The 25,705-nt window shown below is 37.8% G+C and overlaps 1 protein-coding gene across 10 annotated transcripts in view; it reads left to right on the top strand.

Moving 5' to 3' along the window:
• ZFHX4 (zinc finger homeobox 4) overlaps positions 1 to 25,705 on the top strand; it is a 184,151-nt gene that overhangs the window by 35,780 nt on the left and 122,666 nt on the right. For 7 of the 10 annotated variants that reach the window (XM_083450874.1, XM_083450873.1, XM_083450870.1 and 4 more), the window contains exon 3: positions 751 to 1,253. In XM_083450874.1, the coding sequence (XP_083307000.1) occupies positions 751 to 1,253 (503 nt within the window). The remainder of the gene's footprint in view (positions 1 to 750; positions 1,254 to 25,705) is intronic. The other 3 variants (XM_083450866.1, XM_083450872.1, XM_083450871.1) reach the window with 1 other exon arrangement.

The raw sequence follows: 25,705 nt of genomic DNA, 5'->3' as shown, positions 1-25,705 counted from the left end.
ATGCAGCTGCTGGGTGACCTTGGGCCAGTCACACTTCTTTGAAGTCTCTCAGCCCCACTGACCTCACAGAGTGCTTGTTGTGGGGGAGGAAGGGAAAGGGGAATGTTAGCCGCTTTGAGACTCCTTAAAGGGAGTGAAAGGCGGGATATCAAATCCAACTCTTCTTCTTCTCTTCTTATACTATGCCTGCGCTCAGCAACAGTCTAAAGTGGCCTAAAACAGGAGGCAAAACATAAGAACTGTTGTCCAATTACAGCTTTTGTATCAATAGGATGTATTATATTATTTGAAAGTCATGAAATGGAAGTTACTTTCTGAATCATCGCAGCCCTGTTTTTCATATATGCATATGTGTGATATATATCTGAGAAGTACAATTAGCAGCTTTTAAAGGATATAATGAAACTAAAATTAGTTTAGTAGGGTTAATCTAGGCTTTTAAGTTGCAAAAGCTTAGCTGTTTTGTTATTTTATTGATCAACTCTCATGCCTTTGAAAATAAAAATTCCAGGATGACATCATGCCCAGTAGGAGTAATTAAAGCTATCTGATGAGGGAATTTAGAAGTTGAAAGGGATGATTGTAATTGATCCTGATTCAATCCTATTACAGCTTTTTATAGTTTAAGCTCTAGAGAAAGCAAGCCCCTTGTCAAGGCTTTATTTTATAGATTCCTTTGTGTGTGTATGTGTGTATATGTGCTCTATACTTTCTGGTCTCTACTTTCCCTTTTAATTTTTTCCCCTGTAGTAAATAATGAGCTGCCACCTGAAATCCGGCTTGCCAGTGGTCAGCTAATGGGTGATGACCTGTCCCTCCTTACTGCAGGAGAGCTGTCACCTTATATCAGTGACCCAGCGCTGAAGCTATTCCAGTGTGCTGTTTGCAACAAATTCACCTCTGACAGCCTGGAGGCCCTAAGTGTGCATGTGAGCAGTGAACGTTCTCTCCCTGAAGAGGAGTGGAGGGCTGTAATTGGAGACATCTACCAATGCAAGCTCTGTAACTACAACACGCAGCTCAAAGCCAACTTCCAGCTTCACTGCAAGACTGACAAACACATGCAAAAATATCAACTGGTGGCTCACATTAAAGAAGGAGGCAAAACTAACGAGTGGAGGCTGAAGTGCATTGCCATTGGCAACCCAGTTCACCTAAAATGTAATGCCTGTGACTACTACACCAACAGTGTGGATAAATTGCGCTTACATACCACCAATCACAGACACGAGGCAGCCCTGAAACTTTACAAGGTAAGCACCAACCAGCAATTTAAGTTGGCTTAAAATAGGAAGCGGCAGTTAACTCTTGAAATGTTAGCAGAACGGTGTTTTTTTGAGTGATGTGCAAATTAGAGGCTTATTGAACATACTCTTAATAAAGCAACAAAAAATCAGACTACTGAGCTAGAAGTGCTGCACCTGGAAAGTGTTATACCTTATAGCTCATTTAGCTCTCCCTTTATTTGAACCTTTATATATATATCACTGTCAGCACAGTCCTGTATGTTTACTCAGGTGCAAGTCCCATTGAGTTAGATGGAGTTTAGTCCCAAGTTAATGGGCATATAAACTTAAATTTATGTTTCTTGTGTTGCAAATGGCTAAATGGGTTTATCTTCTAAATTCTATAATAGCCTTTGTTAGCTAACTGTTAACTATGAATTCTTTTGTGCATTTTATGTGATACTTGCATATCTTGTATAGGAAAGGAAATGGCTCCTAGCATTCAGGATGTTTAAATGACCCCAACCCAAAATGTGCCACCTCAATTTTTATAGTAAAAACACACACTTGTACCACAGTTTTACTATGAATATTCAGAAGCAAACTCTTGCTATCTCTTTGCCTACTTTTGCTTTTGATTAGTCAATAATCATTTTTTACTAACATGAAAGGGTGTGGTGCAGATAAATATTAGCGTAATGGCAAATACACTTTTTTTCTGGCCTGGGGGAAAACTATACTACGTGCAGGAGTGGCAAATATCATTTATTACCGATCATGCCATGACTTTTTCCAAACCCCAATTACTGGATTTTATTTTGTTTTGTTTACTGGATTGTCCTGTTGGACTTGGTTTATGTATAAAGTGTTGTACATTTATTTATGGCTTTCAGATATCAAGCACTATTTTGTTTGAGGTTTTTTTCCACAAGGATGTTACAATTTGTCAGTGTATTTTAAATATAGTGAGAAAGTCTACGTGGTAAGTGTAACATACATACACTAGAGCTTGCCTTTAACTTCATTATGAATAATCATGAATTTTCTAAAATGCCGTTATAAAATTTGCACACATATAAATAAATAAGTAAATAAATCAGCAGTTCTATAGGCAAAAAATTATTAAGCTAATGAATGTTCTATAGTTCGTTGTGTATAAACCACTTTGTTGAAACAAATGGCAGACAGCAAATGAAGGGGATGTAAATACTACAGATTTAAATCCATATCTGCTTTAGAATGTAGATGTATCTACTTCTGTGTTTGGATCCCAAATGCAAGTCTGTCCATACAGGACACTGATAACCAAACTCAAATGCATTCACATATCTTTCTTAGTACCTAAAAGGAATGAATTAGTATTTAAAGGCAGAGGGTTGTATACAATTAACTGCTAAGCAGACTAGACCTATTGAAATCAATATACCTAGGTAGTCATGCCCATTGCTTTCACTGGGTCTGCTGTAAGTAGGAATTGGTTGACAACAACCCCGAGCAAGGAAGCTGAGGAAAAACCTTTCAAGGCGAGCAAATTGTGCTTGTGGTTGTGAACAAACTGCCCTCCCCACTTTATGGCAGACTTTTCTGACCATACTTGGCTTTCAGCGTTTCCCTTTCAGACCTTGGGATATTAGCCTAAGCTGACCTTCACATGCTTGACCTGATTCATCCACGATTAAATTCATCTCCTTGCTGGCAGATTGCTAAAAGTGTTATCTACTACCACTTTAAGGTGGAATAAAAGTCTAAATTTGAATTTTGCACAGGAAAAAAATATATCACTATATGGAACATGAATTGATCAAAACATTCTAGACACTTACCCACCAAAGCAGAGCTTCATAGACCTTGCAGCCCTTTACAAGTCTCCAAAACAAACACCTGGTGTAAGATGTTATGTACGCTGCTGCTTTAAGCTGTTTTCCTCCAGCCTATCTCACTTTTAGTATTGGAGCTGAGTTGGGGGGCAGGCAGAATTGTGTAAAGCAGTAATGTACAGTACAGGCTGGGGGCAGGGGCTGAGTTTATTTTTCATGCAAATGTTTTTCTCCTTCTGTAAAGTGTAGGACCCCCCTCCACTTTTGTATGTATCTATCATTTGTATATCAACAGCACAGATAGTATTTAAATAGTTGAGTAAGGTGTTTCCATTTACTTTATCCTGTTTGGAAGCCCAGGAAAAGACAGTGATCTATGCAAAGGACATGCTCTTGCAGCAATTCTAAGTAGACCATTTTGTAGCTTTAAGAAACTATAGAATCCCACAATATGGTTATCTTCTTGCTATGCTACCCTTTCATGAGATTTAATTACAATACCAGTACTCTTGAGAAGACAGAGAAAATAGAACATGCTGGGCCATGCTGCAACAAAAAGTTGCAGTCTGATTTGTACCTGTTGAGAGTTCCAGTCAGCTAGCTATGCCCCATTTCACTGTTTCATCTCCTTTCCTTCCTCCCCATTTTCTGTTTTATCTCCAAATGTCAGCCAGCATTCTGTGCCAACTGAACATGGCCAGCCTACATTGGGATTGGCAGTCCCTGTGCCACCCGCCCCCCAGTTGGGGGTTTCACCCCTCAAAGTTATTTTGTACTTTTGCAAATCTTGGGATTCCCCCAAGACTGCAAATACTTCACTCTTGTCCATGGATGGTGCTGTTTTGGCTACATAGGGATCCACAATTGGAGAATAGTCCATTAGAGGGTGTGAGAGGAAGAGGCTATTCCACTTTGTTGAAAGGAGCTTGGCTTACACTTAACTGCTAAGGAGGAGGAAAGTGTTCACCCTCTAAGGTTCAGTAAAAATAAATGACAAATATACCAAATGGCACAGGCCTGGCTTAGGAAATGTGGTATCGCCGGCACCAGTCAGTCATTCCTAGAGTTGCCAAATCACAATTACAAAGCTTTGCTAATTCTGTTAAATATTCCACGTCAGTGGAATGAGCATGCTGTGTTTTGTGTTTCCTGCCTCATTTCTTCATTCATGCTTCCATTCACTCTCCTTTTCTGCCTGCTGTAAAAAGTAGGCTCCAGTTTTCTCTTCAGCTTACTGGGCCAGTTCAGTGAACAAAGAGAAAAATGGAGGAAAGGAGAAATAGCCAGATGGCTGTGTACTTTTTGGCTTCCTCAGAATGTTTTGAATGCATATGAAGTATCTCTGGGTTGAAATCTAGCTAGTACCCATGATGCTGTAGTCCAGAGAGCATTAATGGCCACAGCAGAAAAGCTTTGGGGGAATCCCATTTTTTTCATTCACAAAATATTGGATGATATCACGGTTAGTCATACTCTGAGTAGACCCATTGAAATCAATGTACTGAAGTACATTAATTTTAATGGGTTTATTCTGAGTATGTCTTGGTTGGCTATCATCCACTGTGACTTTTAATAAGAGGAAAATGCAACATAAATGCCTTCTTGAGGCAAAATGTCTGGACTTCTTGCAACAGCTGCAGTGTTAATAACTTCAGTGCTTTGGAAAAAGATGCTGCATGCATCACAACAGCAGTACTAAAATTGGTTGTTTGTGTATAAGCCCTCTTGTAAGATGTGAAAGCTACTAATGTATTAAAACCGCAGCCCCTGCCCACTGAAATCATGAAGCAATTTGTGTAATTAGTTGCCTAATGTGACAAAGCAATGCTGCTTTATGAGAACAATTAACTTACAATCCTAGGAACACTTAATTGGAAGTAGGTTTGCATTGCAATCAGTGAGGCTTACTTCCACTTAATACATTGAGGTTTAGGGTGATATACATATTTGGGTGCTAGCAAAATTATTTTGTAATTATGAGAACAAATAATAAAATTGGACTGCTTCAGTTATTTGTGGTTTAATGGCAAGTATAAGTTTTATTGAGCATTTATTTGCTTGTTCCTCTTACATAGATATTTAAAATGTTAAGGACACCTGACAGCAGCAGTTAGGTGAGGTTAAATGTATAAAATATATTTTGCTTTTTGCTTTATTGACAAACTATTGATTCATACACTATTCATGTTATGATTGTCAGCTCAATTTGAATAGATCACTTCACCTCCCATTCTCAAACAACAGGAAAGTTGCATGACCTATTTCCAGTTTAAGAAGGTTAAAGGTTAGCTCAAAAGCATCATCTGCCTAACTGCTTAGTTTTAAACTGATCAATTTAATGAAAATCTGTTTTACAGATGGTGTTTTAATGTCTTTGGCAGGATTTGGGCAGCTTTAACATTAGATGTACGCTAGTAAACATTATTTTTTATTTGACCAGAGCAACACCTTTTCTTTTATGTTTTATAGTAGAAAACATGTGGGATATGGTATTTTGGCAGAAGACCCAAAGCAAAAAGTGTTGATGATCTTTCCATATGGATTCCACAACAGAATATATTTATGTCTGTTGCTCAAACAAAGCTATATTCATGGCTAAGCAGACTGTTTTCCTCTGAATCCTTAAAAAGTATTTCAGTCAGGATTGTATTTGGAAAATGCGTGCTTCCCATTTGCATACGATTGGAACACCAGCATTTAAAACAATAATCAAGACTGTTCCTTATGTATATGTAAGTATGCACTTTGTGTTTATAGCCGAGGTGACCAAACTGTGGTTTGTAAACTAAATGTAGTTCCTGGCAGTTAAAATGTAAGGAGCTGCACTTACTCGACCACATAGTACAAAAATGCAAATAGTTGTGAAAGGCCTTATATGTACTGCAAAGCTGTGTGACTTCCATGTGGCATTATCCACTTGCACAAAAGCAGGAATGAATTCTGTCCACGTATCCCCTGCAGACAACTTCAAATTTCAGCCAAATGTCATATATAGCTTTTTAATAGTTTTTGAGCAGCATTTTATTTGTTTGTTTATTTATAAATAGTGAATATTTAGGGAAACCATAAGGGGGGGGGATGGGGTGAGTTGAGTCCCCCAACTTTAGCCATGAACACCATTGTGCCAATACAAAACTGTATTCGTCTTTTTGACTTGTGAGTATAACGTGGTTTTATTACAGAATGTAGTATAGTTCTTCAGCTCAGAGAATTTGGTTCCTATATGCCCTTTGGAAATATAGGGTAAAATCCACTGCAGTAGTTTTCTTATTAAATAAGATGATGCAGTGGATGCGTCCACTATGAGAAGGGGTGAGTGTATGATTTTCTCTGATTCCCACTTCCTCATGTAACCCCTCTGCTACTGTCAGTGCTGTTCTGGAACAGATTTGGAGGGAAGACATAGTGGCTGAAACAGGAAGGGGGAATCAATGAAAATTTCCTTCTCTTCACCTACTCACCTCAGTCAATGCCTCTATTGGATAATGTGTAGGGAAACTTAACATTCTCATATTCTCAAACTTACCGCACAAATTTTGCTATGGTGTAGAAGAATATGCAATCTGTGCATCAGAAATAATTGCAGTGACTTAAGGTGTTCACTGAGTATGTTTTAAAACATGTGTACGTAGTACCACAAATACATCAGGCAACAGACCAAAATAACAACATGTATCTGAAGGAAGATCCTCGAAACTGCTTTTGTGTACATTGTATCAAGTACAACTTATATGTAAAGTGGTAGTTTAGGGTGTGCTAAATTCATTTCCTATGCTACCTTTAAACTAGAGAACTAGCTGTCTATATGCCATGTACTGCAGATATACTCTCTCCATTGAGACTTATGCAGAGATCGGGGGGGACGACGACGACCCATTGCAATGAACACTATTTGCATAACAGCAGTGCTTGGCGGAGTCCATCTTTTTATAACTGGATCCCTTTTCAGTGACATTAATTTGGTATTTCCTTGCCATCATTTTAGAATCTGATTTTATATATTTGGTTCACTTTTTTAGTTAAATGCAGAATAACTTTTTGCATAAGAATTCTAAAGCAAGATTCCCCTGGGTGTTGCTGACTCTGATATGTTTATTTAAAGAAAAAGTTCACTACGGTCCTTTATTTTGTCAACAAATGACTGCGACCAGCCTTTAAAATAGCCCAGTGAAACTAAATTATCACGAATATATAAGATTGCATTCAGAAAGGCTAGAAGAACAAATGGAGCATTGACTATATTTTATAGGATAGATTTATAGCCTGTCCTTGGGTCACTTAGGGCCAAGAATTTTCACGGTCAGCTGGTTGGGCCTGCTGGCGAGCATCCTCAGCAGGAAATGTAAATACCATATAGCACCTGCTCTTCAGCTGGGCGGCTAGCACTCTTCTGCTTTTGGAAGGGAAGTAGCTACCACCTCAAGTCTGGTCCAAAGTAGAAAGCTTAATTATACTGGTCTTGCTCTGCATCTGTCATCAGTGAAGCAGAATAGTCTGTCTGGATTCTCTAATGCTGTTTGCATATTTGGATTTTAAATCAGCCAGAGATATTGAATGCATTGCTTGTGTCTCCTTGTTTATGAATGAGACAACTGGGATTTAGGTAACTTCAAGAGTACTATTTCCCCAATGAACATTGCTAGTGTTTTCCTCATTATTCTTGTTATGGATGAAAGCATCAGTGTTAAAAATTAAAAATTGTATTTGGGAGAGTAGGTATGAAATAACAAAAGAAGGGGGAGAGAGAAATCCATCTACAACACTAGCTACATTTGTTTGCTATATTTTGTTTAGCATGCAATGATGATACTTTGATCAGTGTAGAATTAACAGAGTTCCATAATTTCAATTTCAATAGTCTTCTCCTAAGTTTCCAATTTAAAATCAAATATCCCAGATATGTGCCATTCCAATTATTGAACTGTCATTGTCCCAATATGATAGTAAAAGAGGTTGTGAGATTGTGCTGTGCTTATTTGCATAAAAGTCATTGTGCAAAAAGAAATTGGAATGTTTCGGTACATTCGAGAGTCAAAACATGGTTTCCTTAATCTTACTATAGTCATTTGTTTAGATAAAGAAAGCTGTTTGGAGAGATAAATAAAAGTTATTATTTTCTTGCTCTTAAACATAGTTGTCACTGAAAAATATTTCATTTTTTTAATAGTGGTTTAACATTTGTGGTCATTTCATTCAGGGTTGAAATATCTGAAATTAAATTCCCATGGCTGTTTACGTGTGTCAAGTAATTTGAATTATGCTAGTATATTAACATGTATAATGATAAGGGAAGTGTTAAGAAACCATTTTTGTATCAGCCTATTAAAATATAAATATACTTCATGTCTACATAAATGCATGTGTGTGCTAATGAACAAATGGTGGGGTAATAATTTTAAAGGGTTCCTTTTTGCTTCTAGTTTAGTGGGAATAACAACTTGTAAATAACCCACACTTTATAATTCTGTCTAAACATCATATATTTTTAGTCAGGCCTTTCTGTCATGTCGAGGATATATACTGTGCTATGACAATCAATTTTAAAATATTTATTTTCAGTACCTTAAAAATAAATCTGCAGTTTCCCCTCAAAATATGATCTAAAAAATTGAATCAAAATACAGGTTTTTATGCAAATGAAAAAATGTATTTGATATCACATTTAGAGCTAGGGTCTAAAAGCTAGGTAAGATAAAGGTATGATTCTATGATTCTATGGTTTGGTAGTTGCATCCAGCCCTTCACTGTGTTGCATCTCATTCCCTGAACTTTGAATGTGTGGTCTGGGATGGCAAACAGCCAACTGAATCTGCTTTCACCTTCAAAGACATGAATCAGATGTCTCGCACCCAGCCAATCAGCAGCTTCATAGCTCTACCTTATCATGTAGGAGGCTGCCCAGCAAGGGGAAGCCTCCTGCCTGAGGGAGGACAACTTTAAAAGCATGGTTCAGGCATGCTCAGAGGTAAATCATAGGCTGGGTTGAAAACCAGCAAGCCCAATCTGCATCTTCACAGCTCTCATCAGGTACTGGGCAGCCTTCCACCCGATGAGGGATGCCTTTGGAAATGTGGTTGACTGTCAGCTGGCCTGATGCAGACCTTCAGAGGCGAAAGTGCAGTTGTCAACTGTCCTGGCCTGGTCCACATTGTCAAATCCTTTTGAGGCACAATAGGTGGTTTTACTTGCACGTGACTACTACTTAATGTATTCTGTGGGTACCACCCCTGCCCTAAAATATTTTAGCTTAGTTCTCCCTTGCACTCTATGTTCCTCACACAGCCACTAAAGCACTAAGCCACAGTATCCACTGGTTTCCATCTCTCTATTTGAATGGCTTGCCATTTGGACCGTCTGCCAGAACTACAGAATAAGGAGACTGTTGCCCCTTTTAGCTGTTATCTCGTGGTGCCCTACAATGTTTCCTGTGTTTCCCAGGGAGGTGCTTTATCTGGGAATCCTCGCCCTCTATGGGAATAAATGGAATACCTTTTCTGATATGTGAGAGGACTATTGAGTAAAAATTATGACACTTTGTCATGTCAAATTGTAAGGCTAAGTGGTGTTTATCAAAATGTGCAGGAATGCTATCCTGACTATATCTACATAAATCAGAGTATATATGCACTATTACATTCACAATAAATATCGTACACAGATTTCTACATTTTCTGAATTGTACGTACATATAGCTACATAGAACTATTTTCATGAGAATCTCTTAACAAGATAACTTGGACTTTTCCAGAGGAAAAAGGAGGAAATAAATCCTTTCCCAGTTGACAAAGGTCAGAGCAAGATGTGATCAAATTATTAGAACCATGGTAAAGCTGCATGGGCTAAATGAAAATGTGGATTTGGTCCGAAACCTTAAAGTTCCTCATTATGTGTTCAGTTTGTAGGTTATGTATTTCGGACAGGGAGATGCCTCTTTGTAATAAAAAGGAATAGCATTCCCAAGTTTGCTTGCTTTGTGTAAACTTCCACTGAATTATGCATGTATTGCATACAGTGATGCTTTGCTGGATCAACTGTTAATGACACAGTTATTGCGAACGTTATTCTTAATCAAATAATGTACTGCAAATATATAAGCAGTCTTCTTTCTTAATGTCAGAACTGGAGGTTGTAAGTTACTTTTCGTTTTCCTTTTCCTTCTTCTGTCTCTTGGGAATGGCACATCACATAGTGAAATAGTGTTTGTTTGACCTCCCCTTCCCAAATACAGGGGCACGTTTATATTAACAGTAAAGTTCACAGAACCTCTCCTAGTGGAGTACCAAAAACAAGCATGTCATGGAAATGACCCTCTTGGTCTCCAGAGAAATGGAGTTAACCCTCATGTGCTATATAGTCTTCAGATATAGTCTTCATCTAACATGGTCCCAGAGGAAACTGCAAGTGTTTGTGGGAGCAAAGGTATTACTATAAACTTTAGTTTTTCAAAGCAGAGGATGTTGAAATAAATGGAAATGGATATAAAGTCAAGCAAATCCACAAGAGCAAATCATAACAACAGCAAAAACCAAATTGAAGAAACAGTTTAAATTGAGTGTATTGTTCCTCCCTCTAATCAATTTTCTCTTGTGTTACGTGAGAAAACTAAACTACTGTATTTATAGCTTCTACTGTTTGACCCAGCTTCAGTGTATTGCTTCATACTGAAAGAGCTTTGCTTGCTCTTGAAATGTTGACCAGTTACGTAGTTGCCCTCTTAATCCCAGGCACTAGTCACTGCCTTCTCAAATGTATCCAGACTCACCAAAGGGTGAACAGCTTCCCTAAATGGATAATATACCTAACATATTCCAACATGTCTCTTTGATTTAAATGTCAGAACCAGCTGAGTGAAATACCTTTTCTACGTTAAAAGTTAAGAACTGTGGTATACCTAGTAGACATAATAATAATAATAATAATAATAAATTTTATTTATATCCCGCCCTCCCCAGCCGAAGCCGGGCTCAGGGCGGCTAACAACAGTAAAACAGCACAAACAACACTTTAAAATCATTCATTATAAAATTAATTAATTAATTAAAATTAATTAATTAATTAAATTAAGGCCATATCCTCAAACCATTTTTGTCTAAACTACTGCAACTGATATTAACGTTAATAGTGGTCCCTCCATTATTATTATTTAAAAAAATGAATTTAAGACTAAAAAGTTCCTGTTTAACTATGGGAAGAGGTAAAGGAACAGAGATAAAAGAGTTCATCATATTTAATAAAAAAAAGTTACTGAAGAATGAGCTCATTGTTGTTGACAGTGAATGCAGGCTGTCCCATGGTAAAACTTCAGTAGTCAGCACTGCTGCAGAGGCACTATAAAGAAAATACAGGAAAATCTTCCATACTATGTATTACTCACCAAGCCTAAGGTGAAATATTGTATTCAGTGTGTGCAACCGCACTTTAAGAGGTATGCAAAGGGGAATATTTTCTTAGATTTTGCTGATTTCCTCTAAAAAATGAAACTAAGAATTGTTGTATTTTCACATATATTTCATGAAACTATATCATATTGTATAAAAATATTAAAAATTTCTTCTTTGCACAACTGATGGTATATTTCTAATGTGGCACACAGTAGTGGACAAATTACCCAAAGCTGAATTAGATAAACATCATAGGAATGGTTCAGTTGTAATTTTACAGTAAGGGATTCCCTTCACCTCTAGAATTCTGTGCTTTCATAGTACGCATATAGAATGATAACATCCTCTTTCAGCTTTAGTTTCAACTGAGCTTTAGAAACGAAAGCAAGAGAAAAGCTGCAGTCTCTCTCTCTCTCTCTCTCTCTGTGTGTGTGTGTGTGTGTGTGTGTACGGTATAAGTGCCAATTTTCAAAACACAGTCAATCCCCTCATCTGTGACATGGTGGTCTACTTTTTTCTTTTCTTTTAATGTCATGAGAGAGGAAAAAATTGCATACAAATGTGTGGGGAGACAGTTGCTTCTTGTCAATTCTAGGTTTAGAAATGTAAGGGTGTCTGAGACTTTTTATATTTATGTTGCTTACTTTTTTATAAAGTTCCCTTTCTTGTCCTATTCACATAACATCTTTGCATGGGCAGGGGAGCGGGCGGCACAAAGCCACTGTACTTCTTGGGCTTGCTGATTGGAAGGTTGGCGGTTCGAATCTGTGCAATGGGGTGAGCTCCTATTGCTCTGTCCCAGCTTCTGCCATTTCAAAAGCCCACCAGTGCAAGTAGATAAATAGGTACTGCTGCAGCGGGAAGGTAAACAATGTTTCTGTGTGCTTTTGTATGGGAAAACTGGTCAACTTGACTCCGGCATCCTTTGTCTAATACTAGGATTGCTGCAAAATGGGAGGCAAGAAAACCATTTGCTTTAATATACATATTGTTGTTACATGTGGAGAAAATAGCTTCCCTTTTCCACCTAAAATAATGCACAGACATTCTTCAGGGGCTATTTCATAAAGAACATCCTTCTTTTTAAATTTTTACCTTCCACCATATTGCCCGTTTATTTAGTTTTCTTGTGGCTCTATAAAGCTCCTTTTGTAGTTACAACTAACCTAACTTATTTTATGTCATCTACAATCTTTGACACCTCATTGGCCATTGCCTTTTCAGATCATTAATAAATACATTAAGCAAGACTTCTCTTACTATGGAACATTTGGGCAACCCATTCTGATTTTTTTTCCATGTTGTACATGGACCATTAATTCCTAATTTGTTTTGTAACTCTTTGTATCATGTCACCAGTTCAGTTTTCATCCCACATGTTCACAGTTTCTTAATAGCTTTTTCTGAAGGACGTTATCAGATTTTTTTAAAATGCCTAAACTAACTGCCAGATTAATTTTTGGATTCTTAGGTTAACACTAAAATATTTATAGACTAAAGATACCAGAATTTTCTCAAGGAAAATGGTTATATGCATTGTGACATGCAAGGAATCTTGATGTTGATGTTAGAAGTCCATACATTTTTATTTAATCTTAATGCATTCCTGACACTGTCCAGTGTAATGACTTGTTTTCTCAAATTTGTGACTAGTTCACCATTACTACATAATGGAGTAGTACTATTGGCAACCTCAGAAGTTAGGATATTAGGATGCCACCCCAATAGCAAAAATAAAAGAGAGGAGGAGAAAAAGGCACCTTTGTCAGCCACCATTACACTTTGCACCTCCCCTATATTCAGAACAGAAGGCGGTGCAAGATACATAGTCCAAGCATCCAATGAAATGTGGTCATGTTTATGGGACATGTTTAATGTAGGAAAGGGCTGACATAGTGCAAACAGGTTCTGTATGGGGGTGGCAAATAGTCTCTCCTGCATTTATTTATTGAAAAATAAATAAATTTATTTATTTGGTTTTTCAGATTAAAACTTTACAGTCACATTTCCAACATACAACATAAAAACAAGGTTCCAAGGAATCTCCTGGACTTCCCTCCTTCCCTTATTGTTAATCATTTCCTCCTGCATCTTTTATAATAATCCAAACCTTTTATCTCTCCATTGTATCCAAAATTCACCATTAAACTACAAGTGATATTGCAATCCTACTAATGATTTTAACTGTTTACAGTGGTCTTTAAGATAAATGATAAAGTTCCTTATTAAAATGTTGGTCTTCCTGATTTCTGATTCTGCCAGACATTTTAGACATTTTGGCATAATCCATCAACTTGATCTGCCATTCTTCTCTGGTATTTTGAATTTTTAAGCAGAGACATTTTGGGCGCACCATAGAAGGGGTGTGCCACATTTGAGAACCTGGTGTGGTCTTAACGGTGAGCCATTTTTGAGTACAAAAAACCCTTCATCATTCTTGGCATTTTACCTCTTTTAATGCCCAAGTAGCTACTACTATTATTATTACCATCAGAGCTGTATGGCTTAAGACAGAAAAAAAAATTATCCCCATCCTGTCTCTTTATTCTCACAACAATATATGATATAGGTTAGGCTGACAGTCTTAAATAACTCTTTTAATGTTACAAAGACTTTGGATACAATGTAGGACTGAAAAATTAGGAGGATTTATAGTACAGTATGCAGCTGAAAAGGTTAACTAAAGAACCCACGGAGGGGACGAGGGAAGTCTAGAGATTCGGAAGAATCCTCTTTAATTTTTATTATTTGTGATTTTTTGTGAATGAATTTGTAAAATCAAATAAAAATCATTCCCACCCCCCAAAAGGCTGACATGTCCCATGCATTGAGTTTGGTGACCAAATTGGGGATCTGAACCCAGGTTTCTCAGTCCAACACACTGATCACTACACAGCAGTAATGTCAAACGGGAAGACTTACATGGTGTTCTTCTGATACGTGAGTGAAAGAAACTCATCCTTTTGCTTAATAACAGTGAGTATATGCCAGTCAGTGATGTGGTCCAGGGCATTTCTCATTAAAGCGGTGTCGCTTGTCTGTGATCATTAGCCAGTACACAGAATTCTTGTGGCTTAACTACTATTATTTCTTGAGAGTTTCAAAGGGTTTTCAAAATTCTAGAATGTTCTATTAATTGGATGACTTTTCAGAATGCAGGTTGTAATTGCAGAGTTTGGCTTTTAGTTTATTTTTAGTATTTCCGCTGATTTCTGGTGCACTCTGTGGGATACATAGGAAGCAAAGCATTAAAGAGACCTCCTGTAAGAAAAGATGTACAAGTGTCCACAAGTTGGAAAGCTGTAATTTGGGTGTCCTTTTTTCATTAGAGAAATCATGATGTACCCCTTTGATGAAAGGGTATTTTTAGAGGTGTTTGTATGTTCTTCAGTCATTATTTCTTACTTCAAATATATTTTAGCTTCAGAGTTCAAATTGGGTTGTTCCACTGTCCAGCGATAGCGTTTTATGTTCACCCAAGGCAATCCCCTTATTTCTGATGCTATTGGTTAAAAGTTGATTACCAAAAAGGGTCAAAATGACAGAAAACCAGGGGATACTTTTTTTGAGCTTTTGGTAATTTGGAAAGCAAGACCATACCATTATCCCAGAATAAACTTCCTTAAAGCTCCTGCAATGGTCCTCAGAGCACACATCCCTCAATGTCTTAACAACAGTGTTTTTCATGGGATTCGAAACGGCACAGTTTTACAAGATTTGTTTAGAAAGCACCCCCCCCCCTTTATTAAGAGCAAGTTTATGCAGAAAGTTCATAGTGCGGATAGAAACCAACAAACAGAAAACATACTGTGGTTAACAAAAATCAAACATTTATTTGCTAGTCCAATGATTTATTTTGTTTGATTTGGAATTCTGACTGATAACCTTTAAACTTTTGAAGATACTAGCTAGCTCTGAAGCGGGACAAAGGAACTTGAGTTAGATGTGTGTGTGCTTACGAGGGCAGAGAGAGAGAAAGAGAGAGAGAGAGAGAGAATGTTCCCCTCTTCTACAGCATGTAGCATGTTGTGGTGACTTTTGAATTTGTGCACTATTTTTGTTGTTGTAATAATCAAGCCCCACCCAATCCACATTTGTCTGCAGATGTGGGTTTCCTCCTTTCAGAAGCTTTTGCTATATACTACATAGTCATCAATTGTTTCATCTCATCTAGCCATTTGTTTGGCCCAATTATCACTTTTTTGTTGCAGCGTGATAGCTACCAAACAGTGCTCCAGCAGGTCAGGATCAATGCTACATCAGCAATGTGAGCTAAACAATTTGGGAACACCACACAGAAAATTCCACTGCCAGGACACCTTCTGTGCCTTACAAAAGTTACTAACATGAAAAATCCCCCCAAACCAATGTTTTCTGGATTACTGCTGAATCGCGGATACCTATTCTGCTGAAATAATTTTTCAGTGGTAGTTGCACCACACTAGTAACATGGCAAGTCCTCTTCCTCTTCCTCTTTCTGTTTATTTGTTTTCCTGTGACATAGTTGAAACACTCATGTGCTTCATGTCTGCATGGATTGATCCATTTATGATGGAGCATTATAGTTCTCTTCACTAACTTTGTATGAATAGTCAGCTGTTTTCCGTCATTTTGTGTGCACTTGTTTTCAAATGTTGTTGAGTAATTTCTAAATATGCACAGTTATGTATTGAAACTACAAGAAGGGCTGTAGTTAATGAAGAGGGGCGTTGCATGCAAAAGGTCTCATGTTCAGTCCCTGGAATCTCCACATTCAGCTGGGGAAGAATTCAGTCTGAAACCCTTGAGAGTCACTGCCAGAGTAAACTGTGCTGAGCTATATGGATCAATGGTCTGATATAAGACAGTTTCCTGTGTTCCCATTGCTTCAGGGTTAAGATAGCTTCATCATAAGGAGACGGTAAAATCACAAGTCAGTTTTGCCACCAGGCCCTAAAGAAACAATCCTATATTCTCAACCTACTAATTATAGCAAGGAAAGTATTTCAGAAATGTTTTCAGGTAATTCTTTTAACTGCACAGATATTATTTTTCATATCCTGCACATACAAAGCTGAGCTCTGTTAATGCCAAGGCAGAGAAAAGTTATGACTAATACATTTCAGAAATTGCCAGCATTTTTCTTATAATAGCTTTTCCGTTCTCCAAACGTTATGGTTTTGAAGCCTGACGTCTTGGGACTTTTCAAGGCTAAAATGCAACTGCCTCATGTTCCATCGGAGTGTTAGATGTCTCTAATTTCCATTGCAGCAAAGCACCCATTTAAATCTCTGCTAAGATACCAGACAGGGGTCTTAATTCTAATTCTTTAATTGGAGTGGGTTCATCCTTGGCATTGATCCAGTTCTGAATACAAAGTTCAGTATTTGTGTTGTATTATTGTGGACAAGGAGTGGGATTTCTTTCATATTGTTTCTTTATAACAAATTAAATTCCTCATCATTAAAAAAAACAAAGGTAGCGTTGTTAGTCCATAAAAAAAAGCTCACAAGATGAAGAACTCAAAAGCTTGCCACTATTTTGTCAAATTGTTATTGGTCCTAATAAAGATATTGCTGTGGAGTTTGGTATTTTTTTTGTAATTTAAAGTATTTCTGATTTTTAATGTTTTGGGATCCTTAAGGAATTTCGGTAGCAAGTCCCCTATTTCTTCCTTCTCTGGTCCTCTGAATATGAAAGTTAAGATGTGATCTATGTGATGAATGTTGTTATTTATATTGTACCATCAATGCTTAAGGCAACTTACAAATTAAAAGAAGATGGACCTTTGCTCCAAGGACCTTTCAGCTTCAAAATTGAGAGAAAGTGGAGGAATGTAGAGGGTGGGGGTAAATAGCAAAAGCCATAATTGGGTGTGATCAAAGCCAAATTGGGTAGGGCCAAAGCTAAAAGTATGACTCAAAGGACAAACCTTGGCTACAAAACATGGTTATGGAGGTAGAAACCAAAACCACAATCCCAGGTTCAGACATCACATTATGCCAGACCTTGACTTAGCTTCATGTCATACTGTGCTAGAAAGCCTGGGTTTGTGTAAGTTTCTCTCCAGGAGCCAACACTCTCATGTAGCAGTGGTAAGCCATACACTGGCTTCTTGCTAGGAGCAAACCAGGCTATAGCTTTAACTTTTTATGTATCCCACTTTGAAATTAATGGATGGAACAATTATTTCACAATCAATCAGTCAATCTCCATTCATACTCATCTATGGACTTCCCTATTCTGCCACCCCTTCTCTCTCTCTCCTTGACACCATTTTCTCAATTTCCTATTTATTATCAGTTCATTCCCATTTTCATGCAGTAGTAACACACAGAAACTCGCAAACACACACATACTCATACATGGATGTAGGCTCCATCCCAAATTTATGTTTAAATTTCATAGATCTACAGACTGAATAGATCTTCTATTCAGAAACTTCACCATCAGATCCCACTCAGGGGCCCAGTGTTCATCATACTCGCTCTTTCTTGCCCATAAAAGCCTTTTCCTCTTGTTCCTCCAGCCTTTTTTCTTTTTGCCCCTCCTCCATGGCCCTTGCAAGTCCTTATCTTTTCCTACTGCTATTTTCCTTCTGGACACTAGAATCCAACAAGGAATAAAAATGATCTGCTTGTTTGCTGTGAGATTGTTTATCTTCTGTGCTGGGTGGATGGAAACTCTTGCTTTCCAGAAACTAGCAGGAAGGAGGAGAGCCTTCTGCCAGATGGGGACCCTATGAGAGCCAGATCTACACCATGGTTGGCAATTCCCCACCTCTGGCTTAATGTAGTTTTTTGCCTCTATGTTTTATTGCTTGTATGAGCAATGTTGCATTCTTATGATTATATTTTATTATTGTATCCTTCCCTGGCGTTTATTTAGATGCAGTGGGGTTTAGAATTTTTTTTTAAATTAAAATGAATAAATAAATAAATAACCTTGTACAATAAAGAATAGCTTGGTTTTGTTGCAGTTGGGAACGAACTATGTAATTTCTTCACCAGTTCAACATTCACCAGTTGTCAGTGATTTAGCCAGTGCAAATGTATAGACCCTACTTTTAACATCTAGAATTAGAGTTTTGAATAACCTTAATGCCAAGGTTCCTGACTAAAAGATGAAAGATGTATCTGTGAGACGGTTTGTGTGCCTGTGTGCGCGTCTGCCCATTTCTTCTACTGAGAAATTAAAATGCTGGCTAGATAAAGCATGAAGTATGGGAAAACACGCATGTGTTTATAAATTACATGTTATTAAATCCATGATTCACACGGACATTTTCTTACATTTTATTTTAGAGAAGCCACAGAGACTCAATACAGGGCTTATTTCCCAGGCCAAATAGTTTCAAGAGGCTATTTTTGTGGGACAGTATATGGGGGAAATGTAAACTCCAGCCCACCCCATTGTCCCAATCTGGATTGATCCCTCTCTGCGTTTTTTTCTTTTCAAAAAGATGCAAGTGCAAACCACACATTCAATGGAGTATGTAGTTTAGCCTAAAACCCCTCATTATGTCCTTTTTATTGTAGAGAGAGAATAAAACTACAAGAATAAGCAAGCAAAAATACTGTTGTGCATATTTTGGTGTGTTTGGAGAAGCTGAAAATGAAAGAATTGCATTCCAGTCAGTTTATAAGGTTTCTGTCTATAAATCTGTTTTTTTCCTTTTCTTTTCTTTTCTTTTTTTTTCTTTTTTTTTTGCAAACGTAGAAATATATTGGCAGCTCCAGTCATAAAACTCTCACATAATGTCTAGTTTGACCCCTTGTCTCCTGTTCAGAAGGGAATGCTTTTTCAAAGAAAGGACCATCTATCAATTTCCAGGTACAATTTAAAAGCAAGGTGGGAAGAAAGAATTAAAATGTAAGACCAGATGTGCCAACTATAGTTTTCACAGTTCTGCTCAGATATTTTGCTTGAAACTTCTAGGCAACAATGGCAAACATTCACTTTATTTATTTACCAAAAATGTATATACCACTCAGCATATAAATAAATACCAGAGCAGTGTTTGATACTTAATAGGCATTATATCAAACAGGCACCATCTATGACTGACATGCAGTACTTTCTGTATAATTGCTATGCTTTTCTAGTTCCTCAAATACTACATTTTCCCGTAGCGGTCCAATATTATGAACCATATGTGATCTTCTTCCTGTATAAAGGTCATGCTAGCTGGATAGGTTGGCCTGTTTGTCTGTGTGCATGAACTGTGAAGTCTATTAAAAATGACAGGTATAGGAAGGAGGGGGTGGGGTAGGGTGTTAACCTTAGGACCACCAAACGGGACTTTTCACTGCTAGGAACAAAGGCCAGCAGGAGCTTTTGCCTTTTTCAGCACTCCCGGGAGTTTAACTAACTACACAGAAGATGATGCGCAGCTGAACAAAATGCTTTTCACAACTAATAAAAAAATTGAAGATATTCATTACACACACACACACACACACACACACACACTATATGCATGTGCGTAAAATTTGTTTAATATTAATCAAGCTCCAGCATTGTCTGTTATCTAAATTCTAACGAACAAACCAGGCATTCTTTTGTAATTGAATAATGTTAAATTGTTGAGGTAACTAAATAATCCAGTCTTGTTTGTTTGTTTGGGTTGTGGTGTTTTTTTTTAAAAAAGTGGAATTAGGAAACTTATGGATTGTATTTAACGAAGTCATACCCATAGTAGACCCATCAATAGATTTAATAATTATGTACATTGATTCCTGGGGCGCAATCTGAATAAGATATACTACAACAACATGAAAGTTGTGTACCTTGGATGCTTTTTAGCCTAGCTTTGCAAGTTTTAGCATCTGTGTGTATTGTATTAGTGCATGCTTTTATTTCAGCTTTAGGATATTTAATATTTTTATTTATCTTTATTTATAAAAAATATTTATACACCACTATTCATTTTTTTTTAAAAGGAGTACTTTACCACAGTACATAAAACCAGACATATGTGTTTGTTTGTTTGTTTGTTTGTATGATTTGCTTACTGTTACAGAAAGATGCATTCTTAAATTGCTAGCATAAGCCTGACAGAATAGAAAAGTTTTCAGCAATCATTTAAAAGTTGAAACAGATAATTTGGTTAGGTAAAAATTCAAAAGAAACAGCTATTTGTTTCTTAATTGATTTTCTACGTTAGTTGTTCATTGAATAGATAAGTAGTGCCTCTGATATTTGATTACAGAGCAAGGCACCCATTTAACCTTCTGTTCTTTCCTGGCTGGGATTTCAAATACAATACAATGTACCTCCCTTAGGCTCAGTAGGATTAGAATGCTAGCAGTAATCCCTGATGCTATGAAATAGACCTGATAGAACTTCAACTTACTTGTTTAGGATTATGCTCATGAATTTCTGCTCATCTAGATGCATTAACCCTTTGGGAGCATGTGCGGCATGTGATGAGTAAAATAATAATAATAATGCATACATACATACACTGAAGGCCCTTAATGAGTTTTAAGGACATCATTCTTATTTTACAGGCTCAAATGTAAAATTCATGCTGAGTTGTAAATGGATTTTGTAGTACAAATCCTTTTAGCTTTGTTCCACTTACTCCTAGTGTTAGACATCTTGTGTAGTATACCAGTAGCTTTAAATAGCTGGTCTTCATTTGTGCATTGACTTTTTCAAAATGAATTTTTAATGAGTTTTAGTGCTCACAGAAGGTGCCAGATTTTAATCTTTTGTAGCTCAAATATTCTGCCTACAGATAGGGCACAGTCAGTGTCCACAGTCCCTTCATGGCCTCTGAATCATGGTTCCAATATGATAGGAGGCTACTATCTTCATCACAGAAATTACATTTAATTCTCTGGGGCAGATCATGTCGGGCCCTCATTCTGACAGTGACAACACCACCAGTTGTACGGGTTATTTTTTATTTTATTGTAAGTTTTATTTTAAGTTGAGTGGGAGCACAAATTCATTTCTCATCAACAACCAAGCAGCTGTTATATGATTAAGACTTATAGTTACAACTGACCTGAATCACTACATTTGATTTGATGACCTATATTTAAACGCAGACTGAAGCTAAGCTACGCAAAGCACATCCCTATATGGGCAGAGAGATGGATTAATCTTTGACTGCCATTCAGTCCTATAGTGGTTTTGCTAAAATCTTCCTAAAGGTTGGTAACCTCCTGTAAAAGCCATAGAATAACTTCCCGCTCTCTGCCTGTTCCTGGAACATGGTTTGCTGCTGCTTTTTTCGTGTGCTGTGTTAGAACAATTCAGGAGTTCAAGGCAACTGGTAGTCTAATCCCCTCAACGCCAGAGGTTTATGTGAAGGCTACAGTAATCTGTGGTGAAGCAAGTTGCTCTTTATGTCCTTCTCCTCCTTGTTCTTGTTTTCGTTTTCAGTAACTATGTTGCATCTTATAGATCTGAGCCCTGACAGCCAGTGTAGGTTCCAGAAAAAGAACCTTACACAATGTTAACCTCTTCCTATTGGCATATAGTTAGTTATTTTGGGTTGTATCTAGTTCTGCTCAGAGTAGACATGGGCTCCCTCTAAGTAGAGCTTAGTCAGCTACAACCTAATGCACCTGATTTTGTTGTGCCTAGCTTCTTAATAAGATAAAAATCACTGTTATAACTGGCACAGCACAGACCGCCCGCCACTGTCCTAGTTGGCCAACTCTCTATTGGTATTTTGGCATGTTGTTAATACCTTTTTGTTTCACTGTGCTTCGGGTTTGGTTTTTGCCCCCTTTTGGTTGTATGATTTGATCACTATGATGATTTTACCATGCTTCAAGAAAGGAATATTGTAGTAGTAGTAGTAGTAGCTTGTAACATAATGTTGTATTAGTGCCAGCCACAAATGGGAGTGTTCCTACTCAGGAATTTAGCTAGCCATCCCAGAACAGGAACCTTGTATCATTGTTTGCTCCTCACTGCATTTGAGATTCCTCCGGTCATCCTTTAAGTTTTCCTCATTGTGCTATAAAGTGCCAAAGCCTGAACTGAGAAGAAAACAGTAAGGAAATTCAGGATTTCAGCATATCTGTGATTGGGCAGGAGTGCCCTGCCCCTTGCTCTCTTAATCAAGCAGTAGCAGCAAAGACAGGAATTTGGTGGGGAGCAGTTGGTGTTCCTTGTGAATCTGGAAGTTCCCTCTCCAAACAATGAGATTAATTTTTCCAACATTCTCTCGTCTTTATGGCCTCAACATTCCACAGGCCTTGGAAGCTAAGAGGGCCATTTTGTTATTTTCTGATCTGCTCATAGTAGCTAAGGACAGTACTTCTGCAGGAACTCATTACTACACTCATCACCTTGTCTAATTTTGATCACACATCTGCTTACTGTACAATAAATGAATAATCATTTTAGCCAATCTTTAATTTTCCACCTTCTTTTCTGTTGCTTCTTTTTTAGTCCCCATTTTATTTTTTTCAAGGCCTATGGCACTGTGCATGAGGCACTTCTTGCAAATCAACGATTGTGCCAGTTTTATTTGTGGGGCAGTTCCTTCCACAGATAGATATATCTGAGTGAGTTTCACTCTCAGCAGTTATTGATCCACTGTTTCTCATATCCATGTACTTGGCAGAAGTGGCATATCAAGGTGTCTAAAGAAGTTGGGGAAATGATTGGAGCTACCATGGTGTATTACACCTACCAAAGTCAGCTATCACAGAGCCAGTTTGGCGAACTAAGCCATGGAAGTGTTTGCTTCACAAAGGAGAAACTTAAAACATGGAGCCCTGAAAGATAGATACTAGAATTAGTATTATTTAACTGATCCATTTATTAAAATGAGGGGACAAGTATAAACGTGTGATGCAATTTCATAATGTGGGAGGAAGCAGGAGAGCTCTGGAGAGACAGCATAGGTGACTTCTGCTTCTTCCAAAGCTGTCCACAGATCTTGTAGCTTTAAACTGTTTTCAGGACAGAAGGAAGAACCAGATAATGCTGTCATTGAAGGACACTGTATTAAGTTACCTAGAAACCGTTATGGAGGCCCTTCTAAACCCCTTCTCTTATGACATGCCAATTTATTTCCTGTGATTTGAGGCAATGACTATAGGATTCCAGCCCAAGTCAACTTTGAAATTACCAGGCTTGTATATTTAAATTATGACTGTTTTATTAATAGTTGCAATGAGGTTAATTGTTGAGAAAATAAATTGATTAACTTTATTGTCCTATTTATTGCTGGACGGGGTTTTATGATGGTAAGGTGCTCTAAGCAACTAGTGATAAAAGTTGCACAATAATAATCTAATGGGCAGCAATGTATTTCATAAACTAGTGTGTTGGTGGTGGGTTTAAATTAGCAAAACAATACAGTGGGAAGTTAGGATGCTTGAGGAATTCAGTCTTTGCCAATTCCCACATGGAATGTCTTGCTCTCCACCTCTTGGATTAATGTGCAGATCAGAGCATAGCAATCCAATGAATTTTGCACTTCTTTGAACGTTAAAGTGCAGTTCTCAGCAGTCTAAACGTATCAAATTACATTTTTAAATACCTTTAAGCAGTAATTTAAGAGAACATAGGGATTTAAATACTGTTACATGCCATCCCAATCTCTGAGCGGTGCGATATGGACATACTTTTGCTTGGCTGATGTTGGAAGAGGTGTTCAGCCTTTCTGATGGGTTGCATTCCCTAGTTCTCAGATCTGGCATTTGGAGGAACAGTCGCTCCAGATGTGGTTGTACTCCCCTTGAAGGAGCAGGTGCATAGCTTAGGGATACTCTTGGAGCCAGTTTTGTCATTAGATGTACAGGTGGCCTCAGTATACCAGAGTGCCTATGCATCTGCTGTGTATTCCGCTGGACCAGGATACTCTAGCTACAGTTATCCATGCTTTGGTAACCTGTAGATTGAACTATTGTAATCCATATGCCTTTGAAAAACTATTTCTTAAATTTATATAACATCCTTTCTCCCAAAGCAGCCCAGGCTAGTAAACACATCAGTGATAAAGCGAAAAAAATAATTGCTCCTTCCCAAAGTCCAGCACCTCACCCAACTTTGGAAAGGTAGTGTGAGGGCTGGGGGAGGACAGATGTTGAGGGCCATTAAAAAATGCCTTGAGGGCCACATGCACCCTGCTCTTGAACTGTCTTTTGATAGTGACCTATGCATCCTCCTTCCCGTTACCTTTCCAGAGCTGTGTAAAAACCTTCCTTTTCCAAAGAGCCTTTGAGAGCTGTTGTTTTGCATGCCCCGCACCACGGATTCCTTTGTTGGTTTTCTACTGCTGCTAATAAGCGGCTGATTGCTTTGATTTTAGTTAATGTTCTACTTTATTATTTTATGGCTGACTGTGTTGAATGTTTTATTTTTAAAAACTGCTGTGGAATTTTGGGTGAAAAGCACTGTAGTAATACTAAAAAATGAATAACAGAGGATAGTTTTGGGACAGCCAAGATAATAGGAGAGGTTTCTCATGGCAACTGATGGGGGGCTAGCACTTTGGTAATGTCTGTATACTGTGCACTATATTCAGAGAGAGAATACTTTAGTTATTGTGTCCAGGATTAGGGCTGGAATAAGGGAAATACTGTAGTGACCTGTACAAACTTGGAATGAATCACTGGGTGGATTGTCAGTTGAATGAAGCTGGCTGTGGACTAAAGGCTGTTCCTGGCTGTAACTACAAATGCTCCAGTGCTTTGGCTAGTGCCATTCTATTGCCCCAGTTCCTTTTTCTAGCCTAGTTATTATGGTCCAGTTATTATGTTATGTTCCCATTGCAACGTAGTTGCTACTGGGAAGGAAAATGGAACATGGATTCTGGCATAGTTATAATCACACTGCGGAAACTGCTGTCTGCATGGTTCAGCACCATTGCAGTTGATTCATGGATGGCAGCCATACCACAAACATAACATGTAAGTAGGGCTTCTAATGTAGCAATGTCACACAGACCTTCAAGCAAGAAAGAGGTTGGCCATCAAAATGCTGTAGGGTTTTTTTTTTTACCCAGAACATAAGGCTGAATGATTGAATGGTAGGGATGACTGGGCAGTAGGTAGATAGGGATTCTGTAGTAGTTCTGAAATTCTGCAGTAGTTATGAAAAGATGGGATGGAGATCTGTCTAAAGATGCCAGAAGAAAGGGCTTTTTGTCAGTGGGAAAGTCCATGACCGCAAAATATGTTTCTTCTGTCTTGTGTACTGCATTGGAATTCGCTGAACAGAAAATTTGGATATTGTTTTGTATAGGATATAGCCCTTTGATGGTAGTGTTACATGCTACATCTGTTGAGTAGGTTCTCATTGGTGAATTTTGCTCCATAGTTATGTA

Source organism: Podarcis tiliguerta (genome assembly GCF_965153285.1).
Source record: "Podarcis tiliguerta genome assembly, chromosome: 7".
Classification (NCBI taxonomy): Eukaryota; Metazoa; Chordata; class Lepidosauria; order Squamata; family Lacertidae; genus Podarcis; species Podarcis tiliguerta.
Note: the sequence above shows the minus strand (reverse complement) of the source record. Positions and strands in the feature narration are given on the sequence as shown.